Below are 19296 nucleotides of genomic sequence, written 5' to 3'. Positions count from 1 at the left end.
TGCCACCTCCTAGATGGCTTGGTAGTGGTCTCCATTGAAGCCCGTAAGAAACTTGTGCGATGCTCCGGAGAAGAGCTTTGTGAGGGGCATTATGCTCATCCCGTGGGAGCCATGAAGAGCAACTCTAGTTGAGCGTGTCATTGAGTTACCCTCACTTTCGGGGTAGGTTATTACGGTGCCCGACGTGTGAGCTTGGCGGGTGATGCCAATTTGCCGCCGAACCACCAAGTGAGCGGTCGATACAACGGGGACGTAGCGTGTTGGTAAGCACGTGAATCTCGGGAGAAAAATCATCGTGTCAACCTTGTTCTTCCCATTAGTTTGCATCCTCGTTACACAAGCTTGTAATTACTTTCATATACATTGTGCTTGTGTAGTTGCTCTTGTAACTAGTTAGCTTGTGTAGCTTACTAGTTATCTTCTTGCTTATGTAGCATAGAAATAACTTTCTTGCGTGGCTAATTTGGTTTGTGTAACTTTGTTAGCCACGTTGCTTAGTTTGTGTAGCTAAGTAATTGCGCTCTTTAATTTGGCATTGGTTACCTTGTTATTGAGCATTGCTAGTGACCTTAGTTGGCTTTGTGCTTTTACTTACTAGTATGTATAGGAGCTTCCTTGTTGCTTAAACTACTAGTCGCATAGGTTTGTGTGATATTACTCCTAGAATTGGTTAGGTGAGCTCTAGCTAGTCCGACACCTTTGTTGCTTAATTAGTATCTTTGGAAGGTGCTAGAGAACATAGATAGAGGGGTGTAGTCTTAGCTAGACCGATAGTTCTAATTCCGCACTTGTTTCGGTTAGCCGACGTGATTAATTTTAGAAAGGACTATTCACTCCCTCTCTAGTCCGCCATCTCGACCCTACAACAAGCTCTGGTAAAAATTTGAAGGTCAGTGTATGAATAGATTTTTAGTTATAAATTTTCCTTTTATAATTAGGTGATCCTTGTGTGAATTTTTATAAATTATTTATGAATCCAATACTCATGAAATTTATTGGAGGTTGTCCTAGTACCATATGGATGCTAAGAAAAATATAAAATTTATTGCTTGACATTTTTCACTAGGGTTTCCTTTTTATATTATTTTAAGCCTTTATGCCTTGTCATTTTTGCGTAGGATGTTTTACTTGGTAAAATGGCATGGAACTTTTACAGTAGTCTATTGGTAGCACTAGTAAGCGACTGTAAATTTATGAGAATTTATGATGCACCTTTAGTATATATTTATTATTTACCCTAATTATTTAATTAAAATAATAAAGGCATTTAAATAATTAGATTGTGTTTAAGCATGATGTTTTCTATGATTTTTATGATGCATAGTAACTGTTGATGTCAATGGTAAGGCTTAGAAGCCATTGATTGTATACAAATAACTAATTATTGCTTTATCCTTCAAATACAAAACTGCATGTATGGTTGTGATTGTGTGGATGATTTCATATGGATAATGGTCTCTGCTGTAAAACTTGTTAATAACAAAGTTATAGATAACTTACTAATCTACCTTGTGTTAAATTTTCACAGCCATAGGACTTAGGGTTTTTGAGTCTTAGCTGTTACAAATTTGCTGTTCGAAAGGTTTACTTTCTGGATAGATTTGATTGAATGATTTGTTTGTCCTACATAACTCTTGAATCACAGTGAGAGTATTAAAAGAAAGTTGTAGATAATTTTATAAGTTTTCCAGAAAGTCTAAGATCACCATATTTGGATAAGTAAAACTTTAGTTATGAGTAAAACAAGTAGCTACTATTTTGTGGTATAGTAAATACATGGTTGAAGTAGTTGATTAAATAATCAAGAATAGATATGCACATACTCAGTAAAATATGATGCACTTGTTATTACTTTAACACCATGTTGTTAAGAATGCTTACAAGAATCCATTCATCATGTATCACCATGCTATACTTGTCAACATGAATACAATTGCTATATCTTATGTCATACTCATACATCTAGGATCGACGGAGGAGATAACGTTGCTGGAGTTCAATGAAGGAGAAGAAGGGGACCAGCAGGAGATTCCTCAAGCCGCAGCTCCCGAAGGCGAGGAGCAGACCCCAAAAGAGCTTCCGAAGTACCCTAACCATCGCCCAACTTCCTTTCTAAAAGGCAAGCACCAGACAGTAGTTTATAAAATATTACTCAAGTCCTTTATGAGTGATGCGTTAGGTTATAAGTGTTGATTGGAACCACTTGATGCATATAAATTTCTTGTCCAGAAATACTACCTTTAACCTTATATAGGTCTAGGATCGAGTATATGCTTAGACCGGTAAAAGTCGGGTGATTTCCTATCACCTACGAGATATAGGTGGATACCGAAGCACGGTTGGTTATATTTGCTATCGTGGAAAAGAACCATAGGGTAAAAGTAAATCAAGGCTAGGCAGAGTCTATGGTAAGTTGACTCATGTGATTTCGTCTGTGCAGATTTAGGACCGTATCGTTGTTGGCACTTCTGACAAGATTGAACGCATGCCTATTACTTAGCTGACCGGATAACTCGTTCCGACCGTGAAACCGAGTAGCTCAACTCAGGCCGGATCCCGCTCTGTAAGAGTGCGCACTCTGGATGATAGTAAGGATGTGCGGGGAGTCAGACTGAACCCAAGAGCAGGCTGGGCCTGAACGTCCTGACATTTGGTGTCCTTGATTGTGCGGCGCCGGGCGAACCCGCGAAATGTGTACTTGAGTTGTACCAAAGGTGACCTAAGGCTACCGTGGCTGGTAGATCCGGGTTTGTGTTAGGAATAAATTTTCAACTGGTTAAAATCGATTCGAATCGCCGTCTCTACCGGATAGTGAGAAACTTAGCTAGCCCCAACATCGCAGTAATTGTATTATGGAATATGATAGTTCGGTTAAACATAGAATTATAATACCTGCTATGGTTACTATTGTATACTCTTAAAATGACATACCACATATTTGGCACATGATAGTTGCTAATTTAGAGATGGATAGTTATAATTAACTTGATAACTGAATTATAATTGTGTAACTGAGTTAATCGTTTTATGCAAAATGTTGTCAAACTATATCCACTTATACAACCTTGCATGATCCTTGGAGTCATTTTATTTCTGGTTTATGACGGGTAAGTCTAGCTGAGTACCTTCTTGTACTTAGGGTTTTATTTCTCATTGTTGCAGATGGCACTGTGTATCATGGTTATTGCAAGAGTTGCTTCTATCCCATTGTGGATGAGGAGTAAGCCTTGGACAGACTTCTTATTTAATCCTTCTACATGCTTTTGTGGATTGTGATCGTATGTTGGCATTGTATCAAATTATGTTGGCAAATGATACTTTCAAACTTAATTTGCTTCCGCTTTTATCTATAAAACTTGGTTTGTAATAACTCTGTTTTACACTCTGATGATTGAAATGTATCTGTGAACTTTATGTAATATGTGACATGTATGTTGAATCATGTACGATCTTGGTTGTTGTAAATCGTTTATCGAGACCCGTCGTGGTATTCGACGGACTACCGGGTTTATATGGGTTCAAGTAAGACAGTGCGACCATTTGTGGGTTGCCATTGTACTTGTAGCCTTATAAATTGGTCGGTTCTGCGACAACTTGTGTATTCAGTCTCTAAGGCATTTTAAATTGTAGATTTTTTTATATGTTTTCACGTTTTTTCTAATGGTACGAAAATGTTACGGTGGTATTGGCTCCTGACCTGAGACCTGACCCTGCGGCGTGCCGGCGACCCGGTTTGTCTCTTGCTCCAAATTCACCCCGCCCCATGTAGAAAATTGGAATTCTATCGTTATAGAAAGTGTGCTTCGCTGAATTGCCATCCGCAACAGGACTTCACGGATTGCTATTATGAAATAAGACACTCACCAAAATACACTTGATGAGTTTGGGACTCGGCAAAAATGAAAAATGATTTTCCCCTCATTTGCCCCTTCCCTAAGTGCCCTTTCACGAGCAACACGGACGGAACGGAGGGAGGAGAAACGGATCGCGGGCAGCTCCTTCTTTCCTCTGCCGAGCCGCCTCGGTGCTCCCACTCTCCCAGCGCCCTGACCCCGGGCATACTCCCTCTCCCTCTCTCTCTCGGTTGTCCCGTGCCCCTCGCGTGCGCTCTGTCTCTCTGTGGCGGCGGCCCAGACCTACGCCAGGTGCATAGATCGCCATTTTCAGGTTCTTCGCTGGCGACGAGCACTCACCAGGTACGCCAGTTGCCTAGATCACCATCTGTCTTCCGTTCCTGCCGTGCGAAACGGAGCACCCAAACCCAAGCTATCTGTATTCGGATCTGGTCTGATCCAGTTACAAGTGTAGTATTCATGTATATGCCTACAAACATTTTTTCGTATTTTTGCCAAAAAAAAAATGTTGGGTTGTACACCATGTCCTGGGTCCGCTCCTGCGTGTCGGATGGATGTTTCTGCTGAATCCGCCCCTGTGTTGGTCTCTTGGAAAACGAAATATGAACCTAGATCAACCTAGATCCAGACCTCTCCGTCGTACCTCACAGCTTGCATAGAGCCTAAACATGTGAGATAATCCGAGATCCTTATAGCTCAGAATGTAGTCTTCGTTAGATGAATCAAGTGTTACAGGAGAAGATATAATATATGCTTATGCTTTTATCTTTAGGATAATAAAATAAAATGTGTTCACAAATTCAGTGACGCATATTGTGAATACATCTTATTAGGAGTATGTTGCTTAGACAGATCGAGGCTCTTTATAAACAAAAGAAACCATATTGGTTTGTAAGTGCATTAATTTACTGGTTCATGACTAAATCGGATCATTGGACATGAACTGGAGGATTAAGTATGCATTTGCTGCATATTATGCAATTTGAACAATGGCACTGATACTGAATTAACACTTTGAGTGCTTGATGTTCATATCGTATTATAGTCCAAATCAGAGAGATCTTAATCTGATCGAGAAAATATCAATTCAGAAAAGTTGAACTGTTTAAACACCTACAAGAAGTGTTCTTTACTAGTTGTCTGTTACTGTTACATTTATCAAGTATTTTACAGGGCTCTGTATGTTTCTCTGCAGCTGATACAGAAAATTTACTTTTATCTCTACTCCGCCTTCTTTGGTGACTATGGCATTAGCGGCTATCTATAACCTTTTCATCATTAACAAATCTGGCGGCCTTATATACTACAAGGTATGTTCCTGGGATCCCCTTTCTCTTCTTTATTGAGATATTCTAGACCTCGAGCTGTCAACCATGTCATCTGAAGAACCTGCACATATCTCCAGGACTATGGTTCAGCAGGGAGGATGGATACCAATGACAGTCTAAGATTAGCAAGTCTCTGGCATTCGATGCATGCTATCTCCCAGCAACTCTCCCCTACCCCTGGCTGTACTGGCATTGATCTCTTACAAGCTCATAACTTTGATCTCCATTGCTTTCAATCCCTCACAGGTATGTAAACGGCTTAACAGTTCATAGATCTGGTCTGCATCCTATAGTTCTGAGCTAATGTATACTTGGTGTGTGTGGGTACACTTACTGAATCAATTTAAGTTTTACAAGCTCTGATTTAAGTATACAGTAGGTCGTAAACTTGAACAATTTTACTTTCCCCCTTCTACATCTCAAGAGGATGATCTAATTTTTCTGCAAAAAGAGGATGATCTCATTGATATTGCATATAGCACCAAATCATATATGGTTATGTGCTGACCATTACATGCGTGGGAATACTTCCATTATCTACTATTACTTTGCCACTGAAGTCAGAATTATGGCGGCACTAAGTAGCAGTGTTTTTAACTAAGGAATGTCAAGATTCTGTAGCATGTGAGATTTTTTCGGGGAAGTGAGGGCTTGAATGCTTATGGTAGAAAATGGAGATTTTGAAACCTGTTACAGTCCATTTGCAAAACAATTTTTGTTGGGGAGCCATGGATAATTTCATTTGAACCATTGTGCAGCTGAAATATATCTTTGGGGTAGATTGATTTATCTCTAGAGTTAACTTATGCTGTTATCTTTTGGTTGTTTGAGATTGTGGTCTATAATCATCGAATAGTAACTCACCCAAATTGGCCTGTTTCACGTATAGTATATGCTCTGATTGCTTCACTTGCTTCAGGGACAAAGTTTTTCGTTGTATGCGAAACTGGAGCTCCAAATATGGAAATGCTACTGAAAGTGATTTATGAGCTGTACACGGACTTTGTTTTGAAGAATCCGTTCTATGAGATGGAGATGCCGATTCGGTGTGAGCTGTTTGATCACAACCTGGCTCAGGTGATCCAGAAGGACCGTGTTGCGCTTCTGGGTCGGTGAAACTCGAAAACCTAGGGCCTCAAACCCTATCATGTATCTTGTACTTTTTCCCCCCTTTTTCTACATTATTACCCTGGACTTGCTCTGCTGGAAAGTTCTACCAGTGCATAGCTGATAACTTGAATAGTGTGTTGCTCGCTTGTAATCTTCTTTTGATGTAAATGGGATGTAGAACTTTGTGTGCATAAAATGTTGCCACAAATAGCAACTCCATGGAAGCAGCTTTTGTTCTAGCATGTTTTGCCTGCGAGGAGCTTGAGCATGCCCGCGTGACCAGTGATCTGGTGTTCCTCGTTGGGGATTAATGTTCAGGTGACCAATGGTCTATGTTCTGTCGTAGGACCAGCAGTGCCATGCCACCAGCCTTCATTGTCCGTGGCTTTTGATTTCTGAAAGATGGATGACACCAGCCTTCATTTGGTCTTGTGGCTTCTGGTTTCTGAAAGATGGAACATGCTGTGCTGTGCTTCCGCAGTACTGTTTGTAATAATCCATCTCAAGCTACCAGCAGATTCAATGCAAGACTGCAAGCGAAATCGATGTTATCGCTCGTAAATGCTTCGGACCTAGTAGCACTAATACTTGGTTTATCCTATTATAGGTTTGTTAGAACGTTGGAATTTTATGCCTATTTGGAATGCGGGAAATAATTTCTGTTCTTAAAAACTTCATATGAAATTAAACTGATCCATGTGAAATTTATATGTTCTAAACATGTCCTACATAGGAATCATGTAGGAATTTCAGACAAATCAGTTCAATTTCACACGCAAAAAAAAAAGCATAGAAACAACAATTTCTTCCGCGTTCCGAATAGGCTGATGGTTTTTGCGGCTGGCTGTTTTGTTGTATAAGACTGAGAAGTGAACATGGAGTAATTTGGCTCGGCTCACCCTGAATAAACAGAGAGTTTGGAGACGCACCTGCAATTTGGCTCGGCTCAAGAATTTCGCCTCCGAAAGCCCAGTGGCGCGAGTTGCCAAATCGACACACGCACCGGTCCGGTGGTGCTGAAGGCAGCAGTCGCGGTCGGCAGCACTGAACCGACTAATCGAGCAGAGGAAGAGGGAGCACGCACGCCGCCCCCGCCCATGCCGAACCGAGCCGAGCCTGTCTCCTCCTCCGCGGCGCGCCGAGATGAGCCTCTCCCACTGCCTCCCCCCCGGCTGCGGCGGCGGCGGACCCCTACTACGTGTATGCGCCGCACCCGGACTCGCAGCGGCAGGGCGTGCTCACGCTCTTCGTCGCGGGGCTCCCCGACGACGTGAAGCCCCGCGAGATCCACAACCTCTTCTCCCATCGCCCCGCTTTCGACCACTGCCTCCTCGAGTACACCGGCCGCGACAACCAGGTCTGTCTCCCTCCGCCTATCGCCTTTGCCCTTGGCTCCTGCCCCGTGCTACTCCGCTAGGCTAAACCCACCAGGCCACCATCTGTCTGTCTCTTCTGTGAGCCCAACCCGGATTGATATAGCGAGGAGAGAAGATAGACTGCTGCAAATACTGCCTCTGTATGGATGTGTACATCGACGATGCAATGATATTGTTATGTTCACTGGATTTCTGATTCTTATGCCCCAGGCGGTTGCTTTTGTGACGTTCTTCACCCATGAGGCGGCCCTGTCGGCAATGGCTTCCTTAAATGTAAGCCAAATGATCATGCTGTATACCTGTACTGTAGTGTATCTGGCTCCATAACTGTCAACCATGAAGTTGGTTGTCTTCAACCTTGTTACCAGTGTTGTAAAGACAGGGGGCAGTAATAATCTAATTCCTTCTGCATTTTCTATCTGCTCAACAGCATGCCCCGGGGTGGTCATGTGGATAAATAACTGAATTCTCTTGTGAATCAAACCAAACCATCTTACCTAATTATGTTTTCGTTGTTCTGCATTATGTGAACTGACACATGATCCAACTGAGTAGAAATTTGAGGATTGAAGTCTACTAAGCTGAAGCATCAGCATTTAGCATTTTAGCAATACTGAGGCATCAATGGCGCTTTGTGGACTCTAGTTCATGTCACTGACTCATTAGAATTAGATAGTTTTACCATTCATCCTGCCAGATGCAAATAATGGAACATTGCACAGATCGCAGCTACATGGTCAGAGGAACTTGGAAGCTACTGTGTTATCATATTCGCCACCTAAGCTTACTAATGAATTATTCTGTCTTAGTATTGTGTGGCTCTAGCACCTTCAATTCAATTGCTGTGTTGCTCATTATTTAAATCCACATCTTGTGTAACAATATCTGTAGTCAGTGAGCTTATACAATGTGCTTGATTTGATGTCCATAGGTTTGTCCAAAATCATGTCCAGATTTTGCTTGGCCATTTACCAGTAGTGTAGCGAGTCGATACAAATTCTATGAGAAAACATTGCTCTGGCTACACATAGCGAAAAAACAACATTGGAGTATCAGAAATGCTAACTAAAAGAATATCTATGCTTGTCAAACCTAACCAACATGTAAACTTTTATTTTATTTATAGCATGTAAAGCACAAGTTTAACGTATGCTAGTAGACAGAAATTAGCCTACAAATTCATAACTCTTATTACTTTGTAGCTATATTTATTCAGGCTTGAGTGCTATTGTAACTGATCTAATATTTTGATCCATTTCAGGGAACAATTTTTGATCCGGAGACTGGTGACTGTTTGCACATCGAGCTAGCTAAATCAACTTCACGCAGACCTCGTGGAGGTGTCTTCTATGCCATTAAAAAGTTCCATAATATCATTAGAGTTTCCTGCCTGCCTTGATCGTCATTTAATGTTAACATGCCACCATATAAATATATTTAATGTTATCAAGCGACTATGTCGACTCTAATCATTGATGGTAGTTTTTCATTAGGTGGCGAAGTCTACCGAGTTATTGACAAACGGGCTAACAAAACAGAAGGAAATGCTGATAATGAGAATGTTGATGATGAAGGTGATGAGGAAGTATGGGGGGAAGATGAGGATGGAGGCAATGATGATAATGGTCAGCATTATTACTTGATATCTTTATGAATCACTTTTGGTTTTGTTAAATGAGGTTACATGAAATGGCGCTTATGTGGTGCAAGCCCTTAATCCAGTGGCAACATTCTAATCTTGTTACTAGGGCATGGATAAATCTTAATAATGCTCATGTACAACTATCCAATCGCAATGGTGCGATTAAAAACTCTGTAACTTTGTTATTTACGGTAATGAAATTCAGGTGTGCCTCTCTTTGGAAAATATATAATGCTAGCCCATTGATATATAATCCAGGCTGGAACTATCTGGAAATTCTAATTCAAACCTGATTTGTATTTACCTTTTCCTTTGTCATATTGAAATTTCAGGTTGTTGATGACTTTGATGGAACCTCGTCCATCGTTTTTATTATGAAAATTTTCACATAGATTACACATTGTAAATAGGACTGAATTAAGATTGACATAGCACCAAATTAGGGGGCGGCAACTTTCTCACTCTTTTAATAAAACAAATGCAGTCTAGGATTTCCGAAGGCACTATAATTAATCATAGCTTAAACCTCACCTGCACATTTTTGTTGGCACCAAATGTGTAGGTGATGGAGAATCAGATGAGCCATCGGGCACAGAAAATGAAAATTCCAGTGATAAGAATGAATTGCCTGCGGATCAGAGGTTCACACGCACTTCATATTACACATAGTTGGAGACGATCTCTTTCTTTGTATTTATCTTAATAAAATACCAAAGCTGCTTCTCTTGTGTTATCAACTTTTCATGGGTCTTTTAGTGGTTTATCACTGATAATGTTTCCTTTAATGGGCAGTGATCAACCAGGGCACAAGAAGCAGAATGGGCAATCTCTCTCAAATGTGAGTTTATTGTTATGGTTTCACTTCACATAGTTATACCTACATCATAGCTGTAATAACTAATAACAGCACACAGTACTGTAAGCCTATGAAACGTTGTAATTAGCTGTCAATTTTTCATTAGATTGTTACAGAGCGGGAGCTCTTTGCACTGGGTACGCCCTTTTTTATTGTTACTTGAACAACATGCGTTTGTGCCTGTAGCGGCTACTAATTTTATAGTACCTGAGAACCCTTGTCAAACTATTCTTGAAATGTGGATATATTTGCATGTCTTGTCTGAAGAATCATCTAGTATCCTGACTTATCCACCAATCAAACTAGTGGGTGGATTTTTTTACAAGTTCTTTTGTTTCTTATTTAAAGCTTGCTCGACATGTATAAAGCTTGATATAATATGGCCTGTTTGGTGTAGGATGGACGAGATAAATCTTCGAATGATATACCACCTTGCTCTACTCTCTTTATTGCAAATTTGGGACACACATGCACAGAGGACGAACTAAATGAAGTTTTATCCAAGTATGATGCGTGAACTCTTCAAATTTGCTTGTGAAGTGGACCCATAGTAATGAAACTGATCATTGTTCTATATTTTCAGGGAACCTGGGTTTCATGTCCTTAAAATGCGTCGCCATGGTGGAATGCCTGTAGCTTTTGCTGATTTTACGGTATACCTACCTATACCTTTATTAATGTAGTTAGTGACTTGATCTACTGCTGTTCTGTGGTCTAAAAAATAAAAATGAAGGATGTATCCACATTTTTTCCTTGCATGTTACTCCCAGTTAGTGAAGTTTCTGAAGATCACCTAGTAAGTTTAAGCCAATGCGAAATGCTGGTTCTATTAGCATGAATAAACAAGCATCATATTTTTAAAAGGCTAGAAGGGATGTGTTTTTTTTTCTTAGCGACGCCTCATTATTTCACCATTTTTTTTACCTTTTATTTTTACCGAGAGCCTGAGGCATGCGGTTGCAATATGCAGGATATTGAATCGTCTACAGCTGCTATGAACAGCCTCCAAGGCACTGTATTGGCTTCTTCTGATAGCGATGGGTTGCACATTGAGTATCCTCAAAATTACTTGCTTTTGTTACAATATTTCTGTTTGTTTGCTGTATATGTGTCAGTAGCATAAGGTATCTTTTTTTCTCTATCAAAAGGATGTCAAATGCTCTACCGTAAGTTTTTTATTGGAAAAGCCAGGAGTACCAAAGGCATCTCATAGTACAAGTTAATTTATCTCTTCTGGGTTCCGGAATCTCGTAGTAATCCCTCTGTCAAGAAAAGAATGCTATTATAGCACAATATCATGTTAAAGTATCTTGAGTTTGGCTAACTATATATAAAAAATATCAATATTTATAATATCAAAATGAGTATAATTAGATTTGTGATTAGATATATTTTAATGCTACACTTATTTGGTGTCATAAACATTAATATTTTTATCTATATATTTAGTCAAAATTTAGATACGTTATCTATATATTTAGTCAAAATGAGTATAATTATATGTGCATTCTTTTGTGGACGGAGGTAGTACAAGTTAATTCTGTCATTTGGGTTTTGGATTACATTGGTTTTGGTATTGGTTTGCCATTTCCCTGGTGTTCACTTTTTGAGTTTTGAAGATTGTTTTGCATTTGCCATGAAATTGTAACCAAATGTTTTGGTCCTCGCTTCAAAGAGAAACGCAGCTGTTTGATTTTGGGTACGTTAGGCTCAAAATGTCATGTCCGGTAGCTATGCTATGGAGGCAGCTAGAATTGCTGCCGCCATTCTGCATGATGTGTCAGTCAAAAATTCTCCTGGCTTATCACAGTGCACTGTACAATTTATTTCATTGGGTTGACATGAGGCGTCGTTATATGTCCTTGTTTCCTTTAACTCTAGCAACAGGTACGCAAGGTCAAAGATGAGGAAAAGCTAAGCTGCTGGACCGTAAGGATTGGCATGTCATCTCCTGTCTTCCTGAAGGTATCAGCAGTAGGCATACCTGCACATGTAACTGCATGCAGCTTGCTTGGTTGCTTTATTCATCCAGGCGTGAGAATCGAGAACGGTGCTAATTGTCCTGTATACCATTGTAAAATGTTTACCTGTATCGGGACGTCCCTGTTTGGAAACTGCTATCATCAGGCATGATGTCTACGGCACCTTAAAATAGAATTTCACGTGAATCCAACATGGGATCAGAATCCAGCGCCCTGTTCGCTTAGTTTTGTTTGATTGATAAGCCATGGCTGAAAGTACTGTTGACTGATTTAATGTAAGAGAAAAATATCGTTCGTTGACTGAAAAAGTACGAAAAGCCAAACAAGCCCAAGTGAACAGGGTCTTTGTCAGAAGACGCTTGGTGATCAACTCCGGTTCCGTCCTGACTACGAGTATGTTTTCGTTTTCTGATCGCCCGGTATTGTCGAAAGGTTCAGAACCGCACACGGTACACGGATGTGGCCGAAGGGTCCTTTTTCTGGCCTTCAGAGGTCAAGTACTAGTCAATGTCTGTCATTTGGGTTTCGGATTACATTGGTTTTGGTATTGGTTTGCCATTTCCGCAGGGTTCACTTTTTGAGTTTTGAAGATCGTTTTGCATTTGCCATGAATTGGCAACCAAATGTTTGGTCCTCGCTTCAAAGAGAAGCGCAATTGTTTGATTTTGGGTACGTTAGGCTCAATATATCATGTCCGGTAGCTGTGCAACTGAGGCTTCTAGAATTGCTGTCGCCATTGATGTGTCACTGTTGTGAATTACTCCTGGCTTATCTGTACTGTACAATTTATTTCATCGACTTGACATGAGGCGTGCTATATGTCCTTGTTTCCTTCAACTCTAGCAACAGGTACGCAAGGTACAAGATGAGGAAAAGCTAACAGCCCGTTCGCTTGGTCGCGCTTGACTTATAAGCCCTGACTTATCCGTCAACAAATATTATTTTTCTTTTATACCAAATCAGTCAACGGTACTTTTAGTCATGGCTTATCAGTCAAGCCAAATTAAACATGGCATTATGCTGTTGGATCGCAAGGATTGGCATGCGATCTCCTGGCTCCCTGAAGGCATCAAATCAGTAGGCGTCCGTGTGCATGTAACTGCGTGTAGCTGCTTGCTTAGTTGCTTTATTTATCCAATGCTTTAGAATCGAGAACGGTGCTAACTGTCCTGTATACCAATGTAAAATATTTACCTGTAGCGAGACGTCCCTGTCTGGAAACTGTTAATGTGTTATGATCAGGCACGATCTCTACGGCACCTTTAATCGAATTTCACATGGATCCAAAGTGGGATCAGAATTCAGATCTCTGCCTTTGACCAAGAGAAGTCAAAAGCTTGCACGGTCTTGGCAGAAGGCAGTTGTTGACCAACTCTGGTTTCTGTCATGCTCAGAACTGTACACCAATGTGGCCGAAGGGTCCTTTTTTTCTGCCCTTCACTGGTCAGCACCCTGCGTACGGCGGTCGGCGGTACAAGTGCGAAGTCTTCTCTGAAACGTGGCAGTGGCACTCTGTAGTCCCACAGTACAATACACATCGTGCACGGATGGTATTCTCCATTCTCCGCCGCCTCCCGCCAAACTGCCAAGTGCGAAACGCTTCCTATGATCCCATGGACCCATCTCCTTCAAAGCCTCCGAGTGTCCAAGCGATTGCTCTCGGTCCCGACCATTTCTGCGCGTGCGCTGTCGTGCGTTCGTGTATCCACCGCCAGAAGCGCATTCCCCTTCCTCCGAGATCCCAGCCATCGTTCCTGCCCGACGGAATGCCGGCCGAGCGCGTCGACGTCGCGGTCTCCTCACGGACGCTGGTGCGGGCGTCCGATCCGCCGCGGGGCTTCCCCGCGGTACTCCAGCCCTCCAACCTCGACCTCATCCTCGGCTCCTTCCACATCTACCTCATCGCCGTGTACCCCGCCCCGGCCGCGGGCTTCCCCGCCGTGGCCGCGGCCGCACGGGCCACCTTGCCCGCGTTCCTCTCCCGCTTCTTCCCCTTCGCCGGCCGCATCGTCGCCAACGCCGACACCGGCGTGCCCGAGATCGCCTGCGACAACGCCGGCGCGGAGCTCGTGGTGGCGCACGCTGGGGTGAGGCTCGCGGACGTCGACTTCGCCGACGCCGATCGCTCGCTGGGCCGCATCGCGGTGCCGTTCCAGCAGGGCCTGGCGCTGTCGCTGCAGCTGGTCCGGTTCGCGTGCGGCGGGTTCGCGATGTCGTGGGCCACCAACCACCTGCTCGTGGATGGCCACGGCCTGACGGCGCTGCCCAACGCGTGGGCGGAGCTGCTCCGCACGGGCGGCCTCTCGTGGGAGCCTCACCACGAGCGGGCCTCGCTCTTCCGGCCGCGGGACCCGCCGCGGTACAGCCCGACGCTGGACGCCGAGTTCACGCGGTACGCGCCGGGGAGCCTCCCAAACTGCCTCCTGACGGCCACCCTCGTGCGCCGCAACTACGTGGTGTCCGCCGCGGACGTGGACCGGCTCGGCGCCGCGGCCAGCACCCCCGCGCGCCGCGCCACGCGGCTCGAGTCGCTGTCCGCGCACGTGTGGAAGCTGCTCGCCGCGGCCGCAGGCGGGCTCGGCGACACGCGCTGCCGCATGGCGTGGCTCGTCGACGGCAGGCGGCGCCTGGACGCCGCCAGGTACGACGCGGGCACCGTGCGGCGGTACCTCGGCAACGTGGTGACGTACGCGTCGCGGGAGGTGGACGTGGAGGCCGTGTCATCGTCCCCGCTGGCCGACGTGGCGGCGATGGCGGGCGCCGCCATCGCGGAGGTGTTCCGGTCGGAGCGGTACGAGGAGCTGGTGGATTGGATGGAGGCGCACAAGCGGGTGTTCCGGGAGGGCGGCAAGTGGACGGAGGTGGTGGGCACGGGCACGGGGAGCCCTGCGCTGGTGGTCTTGTCGTTCGTGCCGTTCCACGTGGAGGGGGACTTCGGGTTCGGGCGGCCGCGGCTGGTGATACCGTGGATTCGCCCGGGGCGGCTGGGTTCCGCGGCCATGACGGTGGCCCGGAGCCCGCTGGAGGACGGGTCGTGGCTGATCACCGCCAGGCTGTGGCCGCGGCTTGCCGACGCCGTGGACGCGGACCCGGACGCCGTGCTCAAGCCGGCCACCGCCGCGCGGCTCGGGTTCGGCGCGCCTGATCCGGCCGACGTGATGATGCAGCATACTACTACCAGTCGCATGTGAGTCGTTCCCAGTCGGAGAGGCGGCGTTTGGTGTGCGCGAGCCGGTGGGCCTCAGCCCTCAGGGCGTGGGCGTGGCGTGGCACAGGCGGACAGAACAGCAGCCCCAGCCGCCTGTGGGCCCGCGTATGAGACGGGCTGCGTTTCGTGTGCGCGTCGTATCCTCTCGCATCGATCTGGTGCAATTTTGTCCATTTTTGTCGACACGATCCAAGAAGTATTTTGGACCTTTTCTTTTCGATCATCTTACATTGGTCTAGCTTTTGCTAGCAACTTTTTTTTACTTTTCTAATATTTTTACCAGTGACTAGCACATATTCTACGTTTGGATCCACTCTTTTACTGGTTCTTAGGTGTAGATTATCGATCGATCTCTTCTCTCTTTTGAGTCAATCAGCGGGTTCGTTTGTTGGTTTTAGCCAGATCTTATTAGTCATGCTCCAATATTTTTCTTTCACAACAAACCAGCACAAGCCGGACTTATTAGCTCAAAAATTAACCACTGAACAGGCTAAATGTATTAATTATTCCAGTCCTATGCAAAAAGGTACTAGATGATTTTTTTATAGACCTACGTTGGATATTGGCACGTCTAGATTTGGAACAAATCTAGGATCAATCCGTCGTGTGCTATTTTGAACACTTCCTAAAAACTGCCAATGGGTTCTTTGAAAAAGGGTGAGCAGACACAAGATCCTCCAAAAGTCCAAACAAGGACAATCTGCTCGCCAGTTCCCATGATGTGATGCTCACTGCGGACCTCATAAAAGTAAAACACACCAGATTCTGCAGTCCAAATTAAAATAAATGCGTTCTGGAAACCACAGGAAGAAATCTCTACCCCTATAATACACCACTTCAAATTATCCTACAGCCACCAAACAAATTCCACCTCTACAGTCACGACCTAAACTACGTCCACCCCACAAAACACACATAAAAAAAGATGACATTAAAAACGTGCGCACCCGATTAACTCTCATTCATTCTCTCTCCTTACTCGACCACATCCGACGACCCATATTCTTTGGATCTCCCACCCCCGATCTCCCTACTTCACCGCTCAACCCCAGCGTCCGCGCCCTCGAGCGTCCGCGGCAGAGATCGTGGCCGCCGGAGTGTGGAGGACGCTTGGAACGCAGTGCCGGGAAAGCCCTCGACGCGGACGCTGGGTGCACGGAGCCAGGAGTATAGGGCCGGGAACGACGCCGCGGGTTGAAGAAGAGGCGCCGGTTGTACCAAGAACTTCGTCTCCCAGGCGGGGAGGATCTGCGCCCGTCGATCATGCTGCCGGTGTCCTTCGGCGCGTCCTTCACCTCCGGATAAAGCGGGGGCGACTCCTGGTTCGTCCCCTTTCTCTTGCCTTTGGCCACGATCTCTCTATTGTATCGTATCTGTGCTATCTCAAGCGGCTGTGCACCGAGGTTGCTGCGAAAGTGTCAGAGATGTTCGTTCATCCGATGCCTGGTGACAGGCTTCGTTCATCCGATGCCTGGTGACAGGCAGGAGGCCATGAGGTTATGAGCCACATCTATGAAGACGACGAGCAAACAAAATTCAAATTTGTTGGTGAGATAGGTCTTCGTCGGTTAATTTCTGTTTGCACAAATGAATTGGTCTCATGATTTCGGATATGGATGCTTGGGAAATTCTAATCTATTTTTTAGATGGTTTTACTGTGGATGATCTGAATATGTGTGAATGCCTCTTTCATAATGTCTCTTCTGCCTCCAGTACGTTTTGTACCTACCATTCAGAAAATAATACCAGATTTTGTAAGTTCATACATATCTCAGCTTTAGTGATCTATTTTTTTACTGCCATTTATTTACTTATATTGATAAATGTGCCTTACATATTCTGCTTCAATGGGTACTAGCCCTACTAAAATACGTGATTGCTTCTGTAAGTATTATTTTTGTTGATTCTTCTAAAGTAATCATGTCCTCATCCACAAGGTAGCATGTAAATTACAGTAAGCTACGAAAAGATAATAATGGTAGGCTCTCTAGCTACAAGTTAGACTCTTGCTTCAGTTTATATCTATATACCCCCTCCGTTCCTTAATATAAGCCATATAGTTTTTAGCACCAATATTAACGCACGGCTTGGGGAAGGATGTGAGACCGAGGAAAAAAAAGAAAAATCAGGCCATCTTTTCTCTCCCAATCAAATTACTTCCTAAATCAAAGGGATTGGTTGGGGCATGTGCTATGTACGGTGGGAAGGTTTCCAAACTAATCGGCGTGGGAGCTGATACGTACCTATATTTTGGAATTTTCTTTAGAAATCTATATGGCTTATATTAAGGAACGGATGGAGTATGACATATCTGAGTTCAGTTTTAGTATTTGATTATACATTTTCCTTTTCTAAATTTCAGTTCGCTTAGCGAGCAGAGTGCTGTCTCTTTGCAGAGACAGGCTGAAAAGGTAGATGACCATCACTACCGGTCTACTGTAGATAAACATCTTATTGTCAAATCCCTTGGTATTCTTGCATTGGAGTATATGACCAGAATGCAATGAAATCATGGCCATAATGACATAATGATCTGAAAGTGTTTGAACATAATTTTTTGCCAATTGGTTAGGCATGACTGAAGTTTTCTCGATGCTGCCGTCTCTGTCATGTTTAGCTAGAACCTCTCTGCAGCATGATTTGGTTGACTTAATTTACATGGCTTATGTATTTAGTAATCATTTAGTTTCCCTTTAATTTTGATCCCAAGTGTGACCACTCGTCTTATTCAAAAATTTTGATCCCAAATTATAAGACGCCTGAATCCTAAACCTCGTTGAATGGGTACGACGCGGCGGCGCACCGACGGAGGAGACATTCTGCAGCATCGGCATCATCTCCGTCTTCGGCTGGGCGTAGGCCCTCATCTTCAGCATCCAGGTACTTGCTTGTTGAGGAAACTAACACACGTTGCAGTCAGCTGTCGATTCCTCTCACAAATGTCATCCCATGTCAGATTAATTAATTAAGAAAAATATTTATTCTATAATATTTGAAACTGCATATAGAAGGTGGCAATGCGGATGTGGTAGCTGGATAGAGATAGCAATGCAACGTCCTGATATTTGCTTCTTTCAGATTCCTACGGATCTACATGAATTCTACTGTGGTTAATTAAAAAAAAGGCCATGTCAAACCAGAAAGCATATCACAGTACTTTAGATGACATAACAAACAACAACACAGGTAAGAGCGCTTCATGGGCTGTGGCAGGGTTACTTTCATATTTTTATAGCCTTCTTAGTTTCAGTTCAACCACCTGTGGATGAGGCTGAGCGGAAGAGGGAAGAGAGGAATAGAAAACAACGAGAATACCGAGCAAGGATAAAGGCTAACGAAACTGACAAGCAGAGAGAAGAGAGGAATAAAAGGCGTTGGGAACAACGAGTATTGAAGAGGACAGAGTCATCGACGCATACTATAGGGCCTGATCATGGTATTGCTTATTTTTTTTTAATAATGCTTCCTTTGTTTTTTTTAATGTTGATCTTACTCCTTGAATGATGATAGGTCAACAAGCACCATATGGAGTGTGTTCAGGTATTCTCCAAGCATCAGATGCTGAGGACAAGGAAAATGTGTGCCCGGAAAACAACACGGATTGGCTACATAAAAATTATAATTATGTCCGTACAAGACAACCGACCTCTCATACTTCTTGTGTGCCCAACAGCCTGACAAGCCACAATATGTTCAATGCAACGGCAACTCCAGGTACCATCTTTGTATTTTTTCATTTTTGCAATCCATGTTGCAACTTTGACAATGACAATGTTTTCCACCCAATGGTGATCAGTTACCAGATCAAATAGGCAAAGGGCCCTCGCAAAACGAGAGAGGTACAATAATATGAATGATCACGACAAGGAAAACATGTTGCAGAGAAAAAGGGACTACAAGAAAAAGATGAGGACACAGTCAGCCGGTGACTTGGCAAAGG

General features: G+C 43.9%; 3 protein-coding genes and 1 pseudogene across 3 annotated transcripts in view; all 4 read left to right on the top strand.

Annotated features, from left to right (window-relative positions):
* The window catches only part of LOC136528210 (exopolygalacturonase-like), a 269570-nt gene that overhangs the window by 223237 nt on the left and 27037 nt on the right, over positions 1-19296 (top strand). The window lies entirely within an intron of this gene.
* On the top strand, positions 3942-6859 carry LOC136528218 (uncharacterized). Its single transcript, XM_066521149.1, has 4 exons — positions 3942-4196; positions 5050-5164; positions 5260-5428; positions 6102-6859. The coding sequence occupies exons 2-4, from the start codon at positions 5099-5101 to the stop codon at positions 6296-6298; spliced, it is 432 nt and encodes a 143-aa protein (XP_066377246.1). The 5' UTR covers positions 3942-4196; positions 5050-5098; the 3' UTR covers positions 6299-6859.
* LOC136528213 (uncharacterized) lies at positions 7421-12377 on the top strand (annotated as a pseudogene).
* On the top strand, positions 13648-15698 carry LOC136528205 (coniferyl alcohol acyltransferase-like). The gene has a single exon (XM_066521137.1). The coding sequence runs from the start codon at positions 13696-13698 to the stop codon at positions 15337-15339; it is 1644 nt and encodes a 547-aa protein (XP_066377234.1). The 5' UTR covers positions 13648-13695; the 3' UTR covers positions 15340-15698.

Source organism: Miscanthus floridulus, chromosome 19 (genome assembly GCF_019320115.1).
Source record: "Miscanthus floridulus cultivar M001 chromosome 19, ASM1932011v1, whole genome shotgun sequence".
In the NCBI taxonomy this organism is placed as follows: Eukaryota; Viridiplantae; Streptophyta; class Magnoliopsida; order Poales; family Poaceae; genus Miscanthus; species Miscanthus floridulus.
The sequence above is the reverse complement of the archived record's forward strand: the minus strand, read 5'-3'. Positions and strand labels throughout refer to the sequence as shown.

Bases quoted from the DNA above. Each gene is read 5' to 3' on its own strand.
- LOC136528205 (XM_066521137.1), top strand. From the start codon at position 13,696: ATGGTATTCTCCATTCTCCGCCGCCTCCCGCCAAACTGCCAAGTGCGA.
- LOC136528218 (XM_066521149.1), top strand. From the start codon at position 5,099: ATGGCATTAGCGGCTATCTATAACCTTTTCATCATTAACAAATCTGGC. The intron at 5,165-5,259 runs GTATGTTCCTGG...ACATATCTCCAG, and splicing joins GCGGCCTTATATACTACAAG to GACTATGGTTCAGCAGGGAG. The intron at 5,429-6,101 runs GTATGTAAACGG...CACTTGCTTCAG, and splicing joins TTGCTTTCAATCCCTCACAG to GGACAAAGTTTTTCGTTGTA.